The sequence below is a fragment of the Camelus ferus genome, chromosome 4 (assembly GCF_009834535.1).
Source record: "Camelus ferus isolate YT-003-E chromosome 4, BCGSAC_Cfer_1.0, whole genome shotgun sequence".
In the NCBI taxonomy this organism is placed as follows: Eukaryota; Metazoa; Chordata; class Mammalia; order Artiodactyla; family Camelidae; genus Camelus; species Camelus ferus.
The window spans coordinates 51,149,983-51,171,532 of record NC_045699.1 but is presented as its reverse complement, the minus strand read 5'-3'; the positions used below and the strand labels follow the sequence as shown (position 1 = coordinate 51,171,532).

General features: G+C 38.1%; 1 protein-coding gene across 7 annotated transcripts in view; it reads right to left on the bottom strand.

Moving 5' to 3' along the window:
• Positions 1-21,550, bottom strand: part of FKTN (fukutin) — an 80,062-nt gene that overhangs the window by 56,019 nt on the left and 2,493 nt on the right. For 5 of the 7 annotated variants that reach the window (XR_004319376.1, XM_032478116.1, XM_032478119.1 and 2 more), the window contains exons 2-4: positions 13,897-14,083; positions 4,214-4,273; positions 2,882-3,085 (exon numbers count right to left, since the gene is read on the bottom strand). Coding sequence is in view for 6 of the 7 variants with exons in the window: in XM_032478116.1 (XP_032334007.1) it covers positions 2,882-3,085; positions 4,214-4,273; positions 13,897-14,001 (369 nt within the window). In the remaining variant the exon portion in view is untranslated. Of the gene's footprint in view, positions 1-2,881; positions 3,086-4,213; positions 4,274-13,896; positions 14,084-16,533; positions 16,791-21,550 lie in introns of those variants that run through there. The other 2 variants (XM_032478117.1, XM_032478120.1) reach the window with 2 other exon arrangements.

Below are 21,550 nucleotides of genomic sequence, written 5' to 3'. Positions count from 1 at the left end.
GAAAATTAAAAAAAAATCAATGACATTGTTAAAGATTTTGTTTAAAAGTAGAACAGTTAGAAAAAGATGAAAAATCACAGAGCAAAGATAAGAAAACGAAAGGATCGATTTTGGAAGCCTTACATTCAAGCAGTAAAAAGTTCAGAAAGAAAGAACACTTCTATTCAATTGTATCTTGGGGGTCCTACCTAAACCAATAAGACAAGAAAAAGAAATTAAACATAAGAGTTGGAAAGAAAGAGAACAAACTGTCTTTTTGTGCAGAGAATACAATGATCTACATTTAAAGAAAGAAAGAAAATGAAAGAGAAGGAGAAAAAAAGGTGGGGGAATGAAGGAGGAGAGAAAAGCTATCGGAGTTTATGTATAGAGTTCAGTATTTAGTACAGTTGCTGGGAAACAAGATAAAAATACAAAAGACAACAGCATTCAAATTCACCTATAATAATGAATTGGAAAAAGAAGCGGAAAAGTATCTACATTAACACCCACCACAAGGCCCCTTTTCGGTCCACATACAAAACTAAAATAGCAAGACATAAATCTTACAAAGATGCACAAAGTAAGAAAACTTAGGATATTCTATTACAGAACACCAAAGGGCACTTGAATTAAAGGTGATATATTTCATGTTCATGGATAAGAAATCTTAATGTTTTAACAATGTAAAGAGACCTCACATGCTTTTGCTTTCTCTAAGCCTAGACTAGCCCAGAGAATGAAGGACACATGGCTCAGGCACTTCCACTGCCCCACCTGACAGCCAGCCATCCTGAGAAGCAGAGCTGCCCAGCTGATTGGCAGCTGCATAAGCGAGCTTAGCTGAGGCTAGAAGAATAGCCCTGCTGAATCACACCCAAATGGCTAAGTTACAGAATCATTAGCTACATACTTGGTTGCTATTTAAGCCACTAAATTTGGGGGCATCTGTTACATGGCAGAAGCTAACTGCTCCATAAGCCAAATTAGAAATCAAATGTTTAGGTAAAAAGAAACATTTTAAGATATGAAAGGTTTCAACCTCCCATTCCCCCTTCTCAGAAGAGAATTCCCAAAATGTTGTGAAGAGGAGTTAAGACCACCACCTGCGGAGTAGACCAGACTGTACTAGGGCAGAAAGACCATAGCTCTAGGAGGGACATCCCCAAGGGGAAAATAATGAACTGAGAGATTACCTGATGTGTTAGATCCTACTGTGAGCTTTACATTTCTATTGCTGTGTTCATACATGGATTATTGATAAATATATAGAAAACAAGCAAACGAAAAGGGAGAAAAAAAGTCATATGAGAAAAGGAAAATAATCATATGATTAATAAGATAAACAGTGACTAGTGCTTTAACTACAAAATGTGATTCAGTCTTTTTTTTTTTTTTTAAATGGAGGTACTGGGGATTGAACCCAGGTCTTCGTGCATGCTAAGCATGCGCTCTACCACTGACCTATACCCTCCCCTGAATTCACTCATTTTTGATGACAATGGGAAAAAAGTGTTTGTGTGGGGGTGTGTCTGCCTGAGACAAAATAGATACAAAGACAAATTCTCATAATTCATAATCTAAATATGAAATATTTAAAAACAGAAGCATAAACATTTCATTTACAAATAAGAAGATAAACAAGCTAGAGAGAGCTGAAAGTGGCTGGCTCTAAGTGGGAATAAGGGGAAGAGGGAGAGAAAGTCAGGTACTGATTTTTTTCACTTTGAGCTCTGCACTAGTTCTTGACTTTTTAGACTTAGCACTAATAATATTTTGATTAAAAGTAAAAATTAAAAAATGCCATGTCTTAACTTTTCCATAAGTTTAAATATTTTCAAAATATAAATTTGGGAGTAAAGAAAGATAAGCAAACAAAAATCACGTGGAAGCGTGCAGCTTACAGTGCTTTGCCAGACCACACTGTCACCCTGGAGCATGAGCCCCTCCTATCGGGGCCAACACAACTGAAACAGATCCCCTGCAGCGCCAGTGCACATCTACCACGGATGGTGGACTAAACAGATGAGTTCATTTAGTCTCGTGCTAATTTCCTTACTCTTTCTTGAGTAACTCCTTAATGAAAAACAGTGAAACTAGAAAGTTAGAGGTAATCCGAATAAAGAAATAAGCAAATTTTTGGCATGTTTGGTTGAACTTTTTTTTTTTTTTTTGACTACTGTCTGACTTTTGCCTTGTAATCTTAAAGCAGGATGGAAGTATAAATGTGAATTTTTGGATACTCCTAAGAAGCACTAACTCAAGTATCAAACAAGCCCTGTGCACTTACAACATGGAAAGAATAGTGCTACAGACAAAGGATACTACCTCTTGTATATCTTATGTAGCAGATGGTGAAAATTCACCACCAGATCCCTTCCCACCTACCTGCATACACTGATGGAAATGCTAAATACCTGGTTTTTTAGCCTCCTTCACAACAAGCAGATATGTGAACATACTTCTGGACAGTGAGCTATAAGCAGTTTCCAAGAAGTTTCGGAGAACATTTTTTTCCTTCAAAGGATGGACAGACTCACCATCCCTTCCAGTCATCTCCCTGCCTGGAACATAGCTATGGGGCCTCAGAGCTCTACAGCTATGTGACGAGGAGAGAAATGAAGAAAGAATCTCAGTGATGCAAATGCTAACATCAGCTGAGCTAATACCAATGTCCACCAACCTTTTAACCTTTTGTTATACAAGAAAAATAAATCCTCTATTTATTAATTATTATTAATTACCATTATTAATTGTTTTGCTACTTATAGCTGAAAATATTCCTGATACCACTTATAAAAATCTTTTTGAAAAATTTTAAGTGTTTTACAGTTTAAACTAGTTTAATGCCATACCATTTCGTAAAAAACACATTCCATTACCTGAAAGCAAATCATCTCACCTCATTCTTCCATAGATGGTACTGTAGTGCAAATGCAGTAAAGTCTCTTGGAACACAGAAAAACCTGCATTCTGAAGTGGAGCCATGAGAAGTATTCTTGACTTGTTCTAAGTTTTTATTAATCAATTCCAGAATCAAAGGATCAATAAGGAACACAGGAATATTTTGACTCGATGTTAGCATAACAAATTTTTTAACTGCACGCTGTTTGAGAGGAAAAGAATCCCCTTAATTCTTCTAAACTAATACAACAATCTATCTTACTTTTTTTTATTCATTAATTTTATAAAAATATACAGAGTGCTTCACAGAAACCATGTATATTATTTGGCTAAAAAACACACACAAATGAATAATACACTATCCCTCTTCTCAAGAAGTACACAGTCTACTGAGGAAGATAAACAAATATTTATAAGGTAAAATGTTAAAGTAGAAATGTATGTAACATATTATAAAGTACAGAACAGTAAGCTACCCTTTCCCCTCAGACTACACAGAGCAAAACACCTCCTACTTTCAATAAATTAAAAGTTCACATTGATACTTCTAGACTTGATAGTTGAGGAGCCTGATACAGGATTTTACCTTTTTATCCAGGCTTTATCTTTTAAAAAGTAGCTCAAATCCAACTGGTATCAGCAATGACCTAAAATTATCACTACTTTACAGGTGCTTGGTGATTTGAAAACCCACACCTAACATAAAGCCTTCCATGACTCTGGTTAAAGAGAAGCCAAAGATTGAAATGCATCCAGAAGAAATATCTATTCATATCCAAAGCACAGGCTAAGAGGATAAATGTAATTTTTTAGTATTGTTTTTCAACCTAAATTTGATTAGAAAAAAAGTAAGAAATATGTTTTATAAATGTACAGGCTCCAAAACAGATTTATTGTACATCTTGCTAGTCTTCCTTATCTTAAAAAGGAATATGTTGAAGAGATTTTTATTCCTAATCATTATTTACCCTTATTCTTGGGTCAATTCTGATTCATTTGGGGAAGCACTATAGCTTAGTGAATAAGGATTTTGGAAGCAAGCAGTTAGAACCTGGACTCAGTCACTTATTAGCCAACTAACCTTAATCCTTCTAAGTTAATTGAGGATAAACATGTGTACTGACTCTTTAAAGTTTCCATAAGGACTAAATGACATACTGCAGGTAAAGCTCTTGGCACAGGGTCTGCTCCTTCACCTCTATCACCTACTCCCACCTCCCACTGAGCTAGCTACTATCATTGTCATCATTCAACAAATACTTACTAAGTACACAAATGAACGAACTAAATGAACATGGCAATTGAGGAATTTCTTGATTATTACACATACCCATTGTGTGCCATCAAATCCAATTCGGCTTCCTTTGGATTTTGACAAACCAGCTCCATTCTAGGAAGATAAAAAAAATTTTTTTTGGTAAATTCAAAGCCCAGCATTCAACATTACATTTAGGTTATGTATGAGATCCAACCTATATAATTGGCTCATAATCATTACAGAGCATTATCCTGCTGAAGAGGCTGTGGAGAAAACGGAACCCTCCTATACTGCTGGTGGGAATGCAGTTTGGTGCAGCCACTGTGGAAAACAGTATCTTCCTCAAAAGACTAGGAATAGGAGAGACGGAGAAGATGGTGGAGTAGAAGGACGCTCGCAGGTCACCCTCTCCCACAAATACACCAAGACTCACATCTACAGACCCACTCAGCCAACCAGAGCACCTGTGGAACTCTGACAGAACATCACCCTCTTCAAAAGATAAAGACGCCAAAAATCTGGTAGGAGAAAAGGAAAAAAGAAAGAACAAAAGGCAAAGCAGCGCGGGACGGGTCCCGCAGGGAGGGAGCGGCAAAGGAGGACTGGCGCTCGCTCGCTGGGTCTCCCCTCTCCAACTGAGAGGCCAGCGGGACGGAGGGGGAGCCTCCGAGGCTCGGATCTGTACAGAGCAGCCCTTGACTAACAGAACTAAGTTAAACGGGCACAGAGCGTCCCCCCGACACCCAGCCTGAGACGCGGGCCGGCAGCCGCGGGCAGGGCCAGGCTGCACAAGCCTGGCGGAGGACGGAAGTGGCTGCACGGAGGCAGCCCCGGGGGAACGCAAGGGGCTGCGCGCCGTGGCTGTGGGTGCACAGGGCAGAACAACCTGGGCCCTCCATAAAACAGCAAGGTTGATGTGCTCTCGGGGGAAGGGTGCACACCCCCATCTCTGAAAACCCGCGGAAAGTTTTCGGGGGAAGAGAGGCGGGGCTCAGGCACAGCCGCCATATCCTCTGCGCTGAGCACTCAGGCGGGGCGGGGGCGAAACCTGCATCCGCACCGAAGGGCTTAGCAGCCTCAAAGGCCAGACTGAGACTGGCCTGCAGCCCGGGGCAGATAGGATCCTTCCATCCTGGTCCCTCAGAGAACTTGCTCCACAAAGACAAACAAGGAGCTGGGTTTTGGCTCGGAGCAGGGACTGGACTGTCCCTCGGTCTTCCCCGAGCCCACCCGCGGAGCGCCGAAGGGCGGAGCGCCGACCAAGGCGGAGCGCCGACCAGGGCGGAGCGCGCAGCCGCACAGAACAGCGCAGCTACCAGCAGCGCAGGTAGAGCGAGAGCGGACCCCCGCCTTTCGGGCAGGAACACAGCCCCTGACCGAGGTGCTGGGAGGGGGCACGACCCGCCCTCCTACCCGGCCAGTCTGCAACATCTGACTGCGGCATCCGGAGGGGCAGTGACCCGCCCGCCCACAGCAGAGGAGCGCTGCACCTCACCCAGTGTTAGGAGGAGGCACGATCTGCTTGCCGACAGGTGCTGGGAGCAGCACAGAGGAGGGCGCCAACGGAGGGCCTCTGAAAACAGCAAGCTGAGCTTCCAAAACAGGACGAAGACAGAAAGACTTCACATTAAAAGCACACAGACTCCAGGAGAACACTGACCACCCCCCCCCTTTTTAAAAATCTGTTTTTACCTGTTCTATTTTCTATTACTCTCTTAATCTTTACTTCTTAATTCATTTCTATTTCTCTTGGGTTTTGATGTCCTGCTATTGATTAGACACAGGTTTCAAATACATCTATTCATCTCCCCCCCCCCTTTTTTGTAAAGGTTTCAAAAGGACGTCTCAACCCGATTAATACTCTGCTTCAACTCACTCTTCTATTATTCATTATACACTGTTTTCAAACCCTCTTTCTCCCTTCTTTTAAAATTCTTTCTCTCTCTCTTATTTTTTTTTCTTTTTTTCCTAAGTTCTATTCCTAAATAGGCATCAGATAGATAAAATCCTTAAGGACCAAAATAAACAACTGATACTCCATAAACCACAGTGCCAAAGAGGTATGAGCAAGATGAAGAAGCAGAAAAACCTTTCCCAATTAAAAGAACAAGAGAAATCCTCTGAAAGAAAGATCAACGAAATAGACATCAATAGCCTACTAGATCAAGATTTCAAAAAAGGAGTGATCGAATTGCTGAAGGAATTAAAAGAGATAGTGTTTAGAGATATAAAATATATCAAAAATGAAATTGAAGCTATAAAGAAGAGCCAAGTAGAATGGGTAAACTCATTGACAGAGATGAGGAATGATCTAATAGCTGTGCAAAGCCGACTAGATAATGCAGAGGAACGAATTAGTGATCTAGAAGACAGGGCAATAGAAAGCACCCATTCAGAAGAACTACAAGATAAGCAAATAAAAAATAATGAAAATAGCATAAGGGACCTATGGGATAATATAAAGCGTCCCAATCTTCGCATAATAGGGGTCCCAGAAGGAGAAGAAAGATCAAAGGGGATTGAAAAGGTTTTTGAAGAAATCATGACTGAAAACTTCCCAAACTTAAAGAAGGAATCAGATATCCAAGTACAGGAAGCTCAGAGGGTCCCAAACAGGAAGAACCCAAATAGACCCACACCAAGACATATCATAATCAAGATGGCCAGAGTCAAGGATAAAGAAATGATTCTAAAGGCAGCAAGAGAAAAGCAAAGAGTAAGTTACAAGGGAACCCCCATAAGGCTCTCAGCTGATTTCTCTACACAAACACTACAGGCCAGAAGGGAGTGGCAAGATATATTCAAAGCCCTGAATGAAAAAAAGATGCAGCCTAGGATCCTTTATCCAGCAAGGCTATCCTTGAGGATAGAAGGAGAAATAAAGAGTTTCACAGACAAAAAAAAAGCTGCAGGAGTTTAGCAACACTAAACCCATGCTAAAAGAAATATTGAAAGGGCTATTCTAAATAGAAACGCAGCAGGATGCTACAGAAATGAGAAACACACAACTGGAAAGGTGATAACTCATGAATTACAAATAAAGTAAAAATGAAATTATAAAAGAAGACATACAAATCACTGAGAGTGGGAGACGGAGGCAGGGAAATATAGAATATTTTTTTCTTTCTTTTTAAAATTTTTTTAACAGTAGGATGGGTTTGAGAGCATGTTACTATCAGTTTAATAAAAACAGTTATAGTAATGGGTTGACAGATTTACAAAAAAGGGTAACCACAAGCCAAAAATTTACAAAGGAGTCACAAAAATTAAATAAAATCCATGATAATACAAAGGAAAATTACCAAACCACAAAAGGAAGAAGAAAGGAACAAAGAGGATATACCAATTCAACTGCAAAGATAAGTTCAAAATGGCAATAAACACACATCTATCATTAATTACTGTAAATGTTAATGGACTAAATGCTCCAGTCAAAAGACATAGAGTGGCAGACTGGATAATAAAGCAAGAACCTTCAATATGCTGCATACAAGAGACCCACTTTAGGGAGAAGGACACATATACATTGAGAGTGAAAGGATGGAAAAGGATATTCCATGCAAATGGAAAAGCCAAAAAAGCAGGTGTTGCAGTACTGATTTCAGACAAAATAGACTTTAAAACAAAGGCCATAAAGAAAGATAAAGAAGGACATTTTATAATGATTAAAGGAGTGATACAAGATGAGGATATTACACTCGTTAATATATATGCACCCAATATAGGAGCACCTAAGTACATACAAGAATTACTAACAGAGATAAAGGGGGATATTGATGGGAATACAATCATAGTTGGAGATTTTAACACTGCATTAACATCACTAGACAGATCTTCCAGACAGAAAATAAACAAGGCAACAGAGAAATTAAATACTACAATAGAAAAACTAGATTTGGTGGATATTTTCAGAACATTACACCCCCAAAAAATAGGATATACATTCTTTTCAAGTGCACATGGAACATTTTCCAGGATCGATCATGTACTTGGGCACAAAAGAAACCTCAACAATTTTAAGAAGATAGAAATTATCTCAAGCATCTTTACTGACCACAATGCCATGAAACTGGAAATCAACAACAGAGAAACAAAGGAGAAAAAAAGGAAAGCATGGAGATTAAACAATATGTTATTGAAAAACCAATGGGTCAATGAGGAAATCAAAGCTGAAATTAAAAAATACCTTGAGACAAATGATAATGAAAGCACAACCACTCAAAACCTATGGGACACAGCAAAGGCAGTGCTAAGAGGGAAGTTTAAAGCGATACAGGCCTTCCTCAAAAAAGAAGAACAATCTCAAATAAACAATTTAACCCACCACCTGAATGAATTAGAAAAAGAAGAACAAAAAGCCCCAAAAAGCAGCAGAAGGAAGGAAATAATAAAGATCAGAGAGGAATTAAATACAATAGAGATTAACAAGACCATAGAAAAAATCAACCAAACCAAAAGCTGGTTTTTTGAAAAAGTAAATAAAATCGACAAACCTCTGGCCAAACTCACAAAGAAGAAAAAAGAGAGAGCACAAATTAGCAAAATAAGAAAGGAAAATGGAGAAATTACAACAAACAAAATAGAAATACAGAATATCATACGAGAATATTATGAAAAACTATATGGAACCAAACTGGATAACCTAGAGGAGATGGACAAGTTTCTGGAAACATACTGTCCACCAAAACTGAATCAAGAAGAATCTGAACACTTGAACAATCCGATCACTAGAAAGGAAATAGAAATAGCAATTAAAAACCTCCCTACAAATAAAAGTCCAGGACCGGACGGCTTCACCGGGGAATTCTACCAAACATACAGAGAAGAACTCATACCAGTCCTTCTCAAACTCTTCCAGATGATTGAAAAGGAGGGAATACTCCCAAACTCATTCTATGAAGCCACCATCACCCTGATACCAAAACCAGGCAAAGACACTACAAAAAAAGAGAATTATAGGCCAATATCACTGATGAACATAGACGCCAAAATCCTCACCAAAATTTTAGCAAATAGAATCCAACAACACATAAAAAAGATTATACATCATGACCAAGTGGGGTTCATCCCAGGGACACAAGGATGGTTCAACATACGCAAATCAATCAGTGTAATACATCACATCAACAAGAGAAAGGACAAAAACCACATGATCATCTCAATCGATGCAGAAAAAGCATTTGATAAAATTCAACACCCATTTATGATAAAAACTCTCGCCAAAGTGGGTATAGAGGGAACATATCTCAACATAATAAAAGCTATATATGACAAACCTACAGCCAGCATAGTACTCAACGGTGAAAAACTCAAAAGCTTCCCACTAAAATCTGGGACAAGACAAGGATGCCCACTATCACCACTCCTATTCAACATAGTCCTGGAAGTCCTAGCCACAGCAGTCAGGCAAGAGAAAGAAATAAAAGGGATCCAAATTGGAAAAGAAGAGGTAAAAGTGTCATTATATGCTGATGACATGTTACTATATATAGAAAACCCTAAAAGGTCCACACAAGCTACTAGAGCTGATTGAAGAATTCAGCAAGGTAGCAGGTTACAAAATTAACATTCAAAAATCAGTTGCATTTCTTTACACTAACGATAAATCAACAGAAGAAGAAAGTAAAGAAACAATCCCCTTTAAAATAGCACCCAAAGTAATAAATACCTGGGAATAAATCTAACCAAGGAGGTGAAAGAATTATACACAGAAAACTATAAACCATTGAGGAAGGAAATTAAAGAACACTTTAAAAAATGGAAAGATATGCCATGCTCTTGGATTGGAAGAATCAATATTGTCAAAATGGTCACACTGCCCAAGGCAATCTACAGATTTAATGCAATCCCTATCCAATTACCCAGGACATATTTCACAGAACTAGAAAAAATCATAATAAAATTCATATGGAACCATCAAAGACCTAGAATTGCCAAAGCATTACTGAAGAGAAAGAAAGAGGCTGGAGGAATAACTCTCCCAGACTTCAGATAATACTATAGAGCTACAGTCATCAAGACAGCATGGTATTGGTACCAAAACAGACATATGGACCAATGGAACAGAATAGAGAGTCCAGAAATGAACCCACAAACTTTTGGTCAACTCATCTTCGACAAAGGAGGCAAGAATATACATTGGAATAAAGACAGTCTCTTCAGCAAATGGTGTTGGGAAAACTGGACAGCAGCATGGAAAACAATGAAGCTAGAACACTCCCTTACACCATATATAAAAATCAACTCAAAATGGATTAAAGACTTAAACATAAGACAAGATACAATAAACCTCCTAGAGGAAAACATAGGCAAAACATTATCTGACATACATTTAAAAAATTTTCTCCTAGAAGAAATAAAAGCAAGAATAAACAAATGGGACCTAATGAAAGTTACAAGCTTCTGCACAGCAAAGGAAACCAGAAGTAAAACAAGAAGAAAACCTACGGAATGGGAGAAAATTTTTGCAAGTGAAGCCGACAAAGGCTTGATCTCCAGAATATATAAGCAGCTCATATGACTCAATAAGAAAAAAATAAACAACCCAATCCAAAAATGGGCAGAAGACCTAAACAAGCAATTCTCCAAGGAAGACATACAAATGATCAAAAAGCACATGAAAAAATGCTCAATATCACTAATTATCAGAGAAATGCAAATCAAAACTACAATGAGGTATCACCTCACACCAGTCAGAATGGCTGTCATTCAAAAATCCACAAATGACAAATGCTGGAGAGGCTGTGGAGAAAAGGGAACCCTCCTACACTGCTGGTGGGAATGCAGTTTGGTGCAGCCACTATGGAAAACAGTGTGGAGATTCCTCAAAAGACTAGGAATAGACTTACCATATGACCCAGGAATCCCACTCCTGGGCTTGTATCCAGAAGGAAATCTACTTCAGGATGACACCTGCACCCCAATGTTCATAGCAGCACTATTTACAACAGCCAAAACATGGAAACAGCCTAAATGTCCATCAACAGGTGACTGGATAAAGAAGAGGTGGTATATTTATACAATGGAATACTACTCAGCCATAAAAACCGACAACATAATGCCATTTGCAGCAACATGGATGCTCCTGGAGAATGTCATTCTAAGTGAAGTAAGCCAGAAAGAGAAAGAAAAATACCATATGAGATCGCTCATATGTGGAATCTAAAAAACAAAAACAAAAACAAACAAACAAAAACAAAGCGTAAATAAAGGAAAGAAATAGACTCACAGACAGAGAATACAGACTTGTGGTTACCAGGGGGTGGAAGGTGGGAAGGGATAGACTGGGATTTCAAAATTGTAGAATAGACTACACTGTATAGCACAGGGAAATATACACAAAATGTTATGATAACTCACAGAGAAAAAAATGTGACAATGAGTGTGTATATGTCCATGAATAACTGAAAAATTGTGCTGAACACTGGAATTTGACACAACATTGTAAAATGATTATAAATCAATAAAAAATGTTAAAAAAAAAAAAAGACTAGGAATAGATTTACCATATGACCGAGATATCCTGCTCCTGGGCATATATCCAGAAGGAACCCTACTTCAAAAAGACACCTGCACCCCAATGTTCATAGCAGCACTATTTACAATAGCCAAGACATGGAAACAACCTAAATGTCCATCAACAGATGACTGGATAAAGAAGATGTGGTATATTTATACAATGGAATACTATTCAGCCATAAAAATGACAACATAACACCATTTGCAGCAACATGGATGTGCCTGGAGAATGTCATTCTAAGCGAAGTAATCCAGAAAGAGAAAGCAAAATACCATATGAGATCACTCATATGTGGTAAAATCTAAAAAAAAAAAAAAAAAAAAAGAACATAAATACAAAACAGAAACAGACTCAGACATAGAATACAAACTTGTGGTTGCCAAGGGGGAGGGGGATGGGAAGGGATAGACTCAGAGTTCAAAATTTGTAGATACTGACAGGCATATGTAGAATAGACAAACAAGATTATACTGTATCACAGGGAAATATAAACAAGATCTTGTGGTAGCTCACAGTGAAAAAAAATGTGACAATGAATATATGTATGTTCATGTATAACTGAAAAATTGTGCTCTACACTGGAATTTGACACAACATTGTAAAATGACTATAACTCAATAAAAAATGTATAAAAAAAAGCATTATCCAAATACCTATTTTAATACAGTCATGAGCTAAGAACTCTACAATTATGTAATACAACTAACCAAGACAGAAAACATTGATGGACTGCTGTTAAATTAATAAAGTTATTAAACAGGCATATATGATCAAGAGCTCTGAATCAATTAATTTCCATCAATTAACAGTAAACTCTTTGCCATCTCTTTGGAATTAGTGTTTATCCATTTAGCTCCACATCCCTAACTTTAACTTACCTCTGCACACTGAGTTAGTGTTTGTACATCTTGGCAAAGTGTAAGAAAGTATAGTAATAATTATTGAGCAGCTCCTAAGTGTACTGTTTGATACATATATGAATTATGTATTCTCATCTATCCTGCAAAGTAGGCATTATTATTTCTGTTTTCCCAAGAGCTTCAATGCCCACACTTTCCCTAACATACATCATACTTTCAAATTTGAGTTAGCTTTTAAAGAGTATTTAAAAAAAAATTCAGGTATAGAGAATCAGAAGGGAAAAAGCATTATCAGTTTTCATCTGTTAAGCCCTAAGACACTTTGAAAGCCAGAGGAAAAAGAATGTCTGATGGTTTAGAGATAAGAGGAAGAGTATTTCAAGCTCAAAGAAGGCCCAAAGACATTTCTTATGCCTTGAATGTGTTCTTTGTAAGACAGATGGGAGGATTTTGAAGAACAATAAAAATACCCTCACCCTAAGAATCAAATGTGCTCCAAGTTCCTAAACAGGAGACTCCCTTCCCCACTGAACTGCAAACTTGAGTGCAGGGACCACCTCCTATCCATCTTTATATCACCAGTCCCTAGCATAGTGCTTGGTACTTAGTGTGTCTAACATTCCACCAGCCAAAGTACATCTCATGGTCAGGCTTAACTGGGGCAGGGAAGTATCCTCCCCATTGGGAGGGAGAGAGAAGTTCTGAAGAATAGTTCTAACTATCAAATGAGGATAAAAAAATCAAAACCAAAAACGTATTTTCCCCTCAGGGTTGTTTTCAGGGTTAAATCAAGCATGGGAGGTATCTAGCACAGCTCTCAATAATGGTAGTTATTACTATAATTAACACCAGGCAGAGTGTTTGGCAACTTTTCACAATCAGCACTACCTTCTCAACTCTGGAATTTCTTATCTGGACTGCAAACATATATTCTGTATGATCTGCAGAGGTTACCAGTTTCCAAATCATTGCCTCTACATCTTTATGCCTATAGGTTTATAGTAAAGTTATAGAACTACAATTCTCTGTTGGGTACTAAATTAAAATATACTTTGTACAAAAATAAACTAATTCTAATATTTTATCAAAATAATTTATCATTGAATTCTCTTAAATGAGGAATGATTTGTTGGAAGAAGAACAATTTTCACATAACTATATCAGAAAATGTCAACATTACTGAAACTTTGGTACCTTTGACTTTTAACCGCAATTTTGAATCGCTTGCCACACCCACAAAGATGAAAATCTCAAAGTAGTATTTCTGCAAGGATTTGAAAAACTGTGATTTATTTTATATACTGTAAGAGGGAAGTATGTTAAGAAAATACACAGCTAAAATGAAGTCAAAGGATGAGGAAGGAAAAAAAAATTACCTTTGCTGATAAATAGTGCTTGTAGTAGTACAACTGAAACAGCAGAAATGCAGAACTTGTCAAAGTTAAAAGCGCCAAAATCACGTTCTTATTGATTCTACACATTAGTCTGTGGTGCTCACTTGGTTGCCTTTTGATAGTAACCCCGTTGGTTTCATCTTTTTGGATAAGAAGATAATCTTGTTTTCTGTGAACAGAAAGACATTTATTTCTAAAGAGACAAAAACTTCTTTTTGATTTTTTATCTTTATTAACCAAGAAAAAGCGATCTAAAGGTCAACAAAAAATTCTTTGACTTGGTAATTTCCTATCCTAAAGAAATAATCAGGTATGAGACCAAACCCGACCAAAGAACAAAAATGTTTATCATGGCATTATTTATAATTGCAAATAACAGAAAACCATAAATGGGATATCCATAAAAACTGACAACAGAGATTGGGGGGCTTCTCCCCCAGAATTTCTGATTCAGTAGATCTAGGGTGAGGCCCCGGAAGTTGCATTTCTGACGAGTTCCCAGGCGATGCTGATGCCACTGAACATATTTCCGCAGACAAAAAACAGAGAAAGTTTTTGGTCAAGGAACATCAACTGTATATGCTCTCGGTTGTTTTTTCTGATGTAGGATGTGGTCAGTTTTTATAAAATCCCATGTAGGTGTTCAGTTTTTTTGCAAGTATAAAGAAAGCCATGATAAAAATTTTTGTTCTTTCATCTTTGGTCTCATCTGATTATTTCTTTAGAACAAGAAATTTAATATAGTTCTACTTCTTACCTCCTCTCCACTGTTTGATTTTGGTCAAATATATTTAGTGCTTCAAATGTTTATCCTTATTCCTTTAAATATACTAACACCTCTATTACTTGATGCCTAAACTTTGTGTATCTATAGTTTTCTAGCTAAAAAATAAGAGGAGTCAGCAAATTTATATTACCTTCTGCCTCTCCTCTTTCAATCCTGACTTTCATTAGCTATTTCTACCTTGTTACAGTTCTATTGTATTCTGTAACTAAAAGTCTTATTCCTGCTGTGTTCCCTGCCAATCTCTTTGCTGTATCATCTCTGTTCATCTACTGGATGGCTGATTCTCATCTTCTCCTTAGAACTTATGGGCACAATTTACCTTCAGTTCTTGCATTATTTAAAAACAGTCGTCAACTAACAGTTTGGCTTTGAGGACACACTTTTTTCCCCCGATGACTTACAGGATTTGCCACAAACACTTCCTTGACAACATGTGATCCTTCCCCTGACACTCCCCTATAGGTAAGTTGATCTTTTTAATTGGATGAGCAAAGAACGCACTCTTTATCTTTCAAATCCATTAAAAAAAAAAAAAGCTAGGTTATGTAATGATGTTGATGGCTGTATATTAGTTTTTCTTCATTATGTACCCTTTCAATCTGTAGAATCAAGATTTCTTTTCTTTGTGGCAAGTCTTTTAAGTTATATGCTTGAATACTTTTCTGATCTAATGTTGAATTCTCTATTTCCAGAACTACAATTAAACATTTGTTCTATCTCCTTTCATTCCCCTTTCACTTTGCTCAACTTTCAAAAGCTTGTCATGTCCCTGAGTTTTCAGCAATGTGAATTCTCTCTTTTGCTTCCAATGTGCCATATTATTTCTGATTTTATTTTTCTTTCTTCTTTCTTGTGCCCTGCCAGATTATGATTTACTATTTACTGTTGTCTTACTATTTCTTTTTAGCTAATTAACCTTCTCTATTATTTTAAAGAAGTGATTGTTTCATTAAATTTGTTAGGCCAATACAGTTTTCTCGTGGTTCTCGTGGCTTCTTTGTTACTTGTCCTTCCCTGCTTCTTTTCTCTTTTCTTCATATTATTTGTCTTTAAATAACAAAACTCCACGTAGGTCAATTACTTGCAAGACTGTGGAATCCACTTACACATGGTTTTTTTTTTTCAATAATAAATAATACAGTACTACACAATCTGTTTTTGACTGAACTGGGTATAGAGCTGCAGATACGGAGGGCTGACTGTAAGTTACATGTGCATTTTCAACTGCAGGGAGGTGTAAAATAAAGAATGGTGCCTACCAGCCTTGTACAGGAATCAAGTCATTAGCCACTGCAGTCACTGACCTGCAATAAACCTGAAGGGAATTCAGGGTGAAGACCAGGATGAGGCACTCTGTGCCCCGGCAAAACAGGTCTTTAGGTGGTTAGAAATATTCCAGGAGAAATGTTTTATGAACCTGGCCTCTTGCATCTTTCCATCCTGACAAAAGCACTAAAATCATTCACTGAGATCTGTTCCTCATGACTAGCAGCAACCTCTACTGAGAGGTGTCCCGAGTGAATGAACTTCTCTGCCAAAATCACATACCTACTGACCACCCCCCACCTCTTCAGAGCAGATCCTCAGAGCTATCTGAGAGGCTGTCTCTCAGGCTACAGTTCTCAGTAAGTCCCAAATAAAAGCAAAACTCACAGCTCTCACGTTGTGTGTCTTTATTTCAGAAGGCTGGCCCCTCTAACCTCTGTGTTGCCCAAGTGTCAACAGAACATTCAAGGGTGTTCACAATCTGACTGAACACAAGCAAAATTTCCAGGCTTTCTCCCACTTTACACGTTTTATGGTTTTTGCTCAGGTGGTCCTGGAATACATACCACACTTTCCTGCCTCTTTGCTTTGATCATTCCCTCTTGTCCGAAATGTTCTCATCCATTTCCACAGAACCAGTTCTAGGCCTCTTTTTCATAGCTTCTCTCAAGTGACCTTTCTTTTATGAAGTCTCTCATGCTCTTCCAAGTCAGAAGTGCTCTCTCCTAGCTCCAAACTCCTAGTTTTACCTTCTTGCAGGGAGTAAACATTTACTGTCTACCTTAAGAGGCACAGATGCCAATAAAATGCTAAGCACTGGAGAGAAAATGATAAAATACAGTTCCCTATTTTCTAAGAGTTTAGAGATGAGTATATAAGAGTTTTCAAAAGAAGAACGGTGATGGCGATAGAGGGTGTGATGTCCTAAAGAACAGCATGCGAAGTTATTTTCCAAAACGCACAAGTGCCATCCTTACCACCTTCACATCTGTTAAGAACCACTACTCTGGCGTGTGACACTCTATCAGAGATAAATACAGGAGCAATAACAAGAGTGTAATGGTCATGCAGGAATAAGTACAGGTTACTATGCAGCACAAGCGAGGCAACTAACCCTAAGGCTTTTACTACTTTCTATTTTGGATTATAGTCATTAGAATGCATGAGTCATCTCCCCTACCAGCCTAAAACAGGTTGAATTAATACCAAGAAATAATGAGTATACTAAGTATGCTCAAGTACACTGCACAATGCTCAAGAGAACACAAAAAGCTATTTTTAAAGTTTTTTTTTTAAAGTTCTCTGTCCTACAGGAACTTTTATAATAAAACAGAATATGAAATATGAAAAAGCAAATTTTTTTAGAGTTTAAAGCCTATGCTTGGTTCCAGCTCAAGTAACATATGGAGAAATACGACATAGAACCAAGATAAAAATACTTGTTTCCGTTTCTTTTCATGTGTGACTTTTTAGCTATCACAATAAAAATGCTGAGGATGTAATGTATTTTCTTACTTATACTTAGGGAAAGCTTCCTAAAGAAAACAGTATATCAAGTCTAACGGAAAAGAAGAAAGAATACTGCAGAGATCATGAATTAATTGAGGGGAGAAAAAAAGAAAAAAATATAGCAAATGTTTTCAGGGAAAAAAGATGTAATGGGGACACTTTAGGGGAGTTATGAGGTTTAAATAACCAAGTACCAAGTTCTAATGCAACTATGAGAAGGTTAATATAAGTATGGCATATTACAGCACAGAATTAACCTCAGATGACCTGGAGGCAGGCTCTAACTAGTGCATGAACTGGGATCTGGCAATGAAGAAGAAAGGAGTGGGCAGATATGCTTCCCAACTGAAACTTTAACGAGTTACAGATGTCACAGTTCTCAGTCCTCTCAGTCTTGGAGCCTGGGGGAGCTACAGCCGAAGACTGTCACCTCCAGCCAAGGACAGACAAATTCTTTTATCCTTTCTTTCATCCCTTTATTATCAGTTCCACTTTGTGTCAAGGTATGAGAAGAGGCTGGAAAAAAAAACTGGTGGTAGATGAAAGTCACACACAAATTTGAAGGAAAAATGTACAGGATGGGAAGTTCAAGATAGTTCTCAGGCTCTTGCTACAGCTTCTTCCAGCTTCCCATTTCCCTTTTGCATTATCATGTGTTATCCGGTGGTAACAGTATGAAAGAGTTTGGCACCTGGCTTAACCTGACATCCCCCCACTACCACTACTACTCTACTGAGAATCTCTGGGTGGGGGTCTGTTTGAAAGATATGTCTAACTGCCTGACTTTTCAATCCCACTTCTCCCCACTACTGCCTTCTACATCAGCTCTCTTGACATCAGAGGCCCTCAAACAAGAAATAACCAGCCCTGATGCTGAACTTGGGTTCATAAGATGATGTGTGCTAGCCTGGTCCCTTCAGTGCTAATAGGTTCAATTTATTCAGGGACACTAGGGAGTGAGAGGGAGGCACAGGTGTATGAATCAGACAGAACTGAGATTCAAATATGTCCTGCACTACAAAATAAAACAGGAGGCTAAACTACAGAGAAGAAAGAGGGCGGTGCAAATAGGCAAAGGCATGTTTAAAGATGACATAGAAGATTGGAAAACAGAGAAAATGCTTCTGAAGATGTTTTCAGAGATTCAGAGTTAAGATGAAAAAAAATCAACATTTTCAGCTGCTCCAGGCCAAAAAAAGCCCAATAGTGACAGATGCTATCCATCGTCCCTAAATACTGCTGGCCCTCCATGCTGTTCATTTTCTTTCCTTTCATTGCTAACTTTGCAAAAGTTTCAGTAGCCTGGAAGTAAAGGCTAGACTGTAAGAGTTTAAGAAGTCTCTTTATCTGCTTACCACTCATTCGCTTCTTAACCCTTTGCAATATAACTTCTCTAAACATGCTGATGCTTGAAGATTAACAAATTAGTCTCTCCATTTGGTGCTCTAGAAAAATCATAAATACATAATGACCCTTCTAGAAATGACTATGGAGTAGTGAAGTTTTGGAAAGAGAGTGTCTGAAATGATACACCGAGATAAGAAAGGCTAGATAAGAAAGGAAGTGAAGGCAGGAGGAGGGTATCACAGGGTCAAAGTACAAGGGTGAAGGAAGTGCTATTGCCTAATATGTCTACTACTCTGTGTTTGATATAAAATCTGGATGGATGCTCTCTTTACATTCTCTGGCTCGTAATCAATTTATTAGATATACTTTCGTATCTACTGACTAATTACCACTTATAAATATTTCACCAGACTGCTGGGTATGTCCTCTTGAATGTTCCACTGGGACCTAAAATTAATCATTGTCCACTGTCAAACCAGATTTCTTTCATGACTTGCTCTTCTGTTCTGTTAATGGCATCCCTATTTTCTTAATTATTTATGTTCAAAACAAAATAGCTTCTGTGGTTCTAACTCCACATCTAATGAGTCAACAAACTGTACATTCTTCTCAGTGCCTCTAAAAGCTGTCATTTCTTTCCCATTTCCAGTACAGTGAGCCTAATTTAAAGACCTTATTACCTCTGCCTAGATAGGAAGCCTCCTACCTGAATACAGATAGTCCCTGACTTACAATGGTTCGATTTATGGTTTTTTGACTTTACAATGCTGCAAGAGTGATTCAGTAGAAACCACACCTGAATTGTGATCTTTTCCCAGGTGAGCAGTAAGTACTACGTAGTCCCTCAAGATGCTGGGCACAGCGACAAGTCACGGCTCCCAGCCAAGCACATGATCACAATAAATAACCAACACATACAACCATTCTGCTTTTCGCTTTCAGCATTCAATAAATTATGAGATAGCCAATGCTTTCTTATGACAGACTTTGGGTTAGATGACTCTGCCCAACTGTAGGCTAATGTAAGCGTTCAGAGGATGTTCAAGGTAGGCTAAGCTAAGCTATAATGTGCGGTAGGTCAGGTGTACTGAATGCATTTACAACTTACGATATTTTCCACTTATGAGGGGTTTATCAAATTGAGGAAAAATCTGTACTCTACTACCAGGCTTTCCTCAAAATACCCATCTTAGGGACTAAAGTCCAGTCATTTATACAGTACCACTTTAAGAATTTCCCTTGCTTTAAGGTGTTTATTTAGCACCATTCCCCTAAATGACCCCACTGATACAGTGCTCTCTCAACTCGGTGCATTTGCCTATGCTCTTTCTTCTATCTATAATGCTTTCTCCCGCCACACCTGGCCCCTCTCACTGTCTTTTGAGTATTAAGAGCATAGCTCCGAAGACAGACTGTCGTGTTCAAATCCTGCTCTGCCACTTGCAGCCTATATGTATGTCCCTATTATACAGGTTACTTAATCTCTCTACGCCCCCATCTTTAAAATGGATCTAGAAATTTTACTTGACTCACAGGGCTGAACAGATTAATACATGTAAAGCACCGAATAGTAGCTAAACATGGTAAGTACACAATAAATACTAACAATAATTAATAACTGTCACCTTAAAGGCCTACTAGCAAATCCCTCTGCTCTCAGACAAGAAAAGTTCCCCTCTTTCCTATTCCCAACAGCACTGTATATCTGTACTCTTTTTGCACTCAGTCTTTATTAATTTCAGTTCTCTGAGACAGGAGGTCATCACATGCTTCCATATTCCCCAGTATTCCATAGTCTGTCTTCTTCCACAGTAGAGACTAAGCATAGACATTGATTTTCAAGATTTATGATGGACTTCTGTTGCCCTAGTAGAGTATTCAAGGTCAGTGGTAAATGTGAGCAGCTGCAGGTGACAAGTGACAGCCAGAGTTCATGTCACACAGGTCAGTTTGGTCTGTCACTCCATTCATTCATTTTTCCATTAAGTTCCCAAATATTACTGAGCCCTAAGTACATCCTACAGATGCCAGGCAAGCTGCTAGGGGCTCCCTATCACAAGACACTGCAGTATAAACAATAGATTATGGTTATTTCAAAGGCAGCAGAAATTTGAGGAGTCAAGGATTTCTTTTGACCCAAACATTCTTTACATACATTATTTCATGGGTCATTTAAGAGATACCTTAGTGAGCGTACATACGAGAGTAAGAACAGTGGTTGTCTTGGGTTGGGAGGACTGTAGGTGCTTTTGTCTTTTTTTTTTAATCCCATGTGAATACCAATTGATTTTGTAATAAGGGAAAAAAAGACTAAGTTTTCAAAAAAACTTAAAAAAAAATCTCACTCTATGGCTTAATTAACAGGTACTACAGCCCACACACAGTACAAGCCTTAATTATCTTAGTATCTTTTAATTTTTGGAGTAACAGAATAGTGTTAAACCAAGTTTTCATTAACTGTATAAAGTCTTCCCCTCAAGAATACAAGTACTTAACAGCCTGTGTGAGGATATTTGGATATTGATCTTAGTAAAACTATAAAGCTAATAGAATGAAACACAGGGTTCAACGTGTATTAAGTACTTAGTACAACATATAAAGTGTGAATATATGGACAAACATAAAATCTGGATGGATGTTCACCAAAATATTGATAATGGCCATTTCCAGGTAGGGGAAATTGGGGTCATTTTTATATTGTTCTTTATGCCTTTCTATATTGTCCCA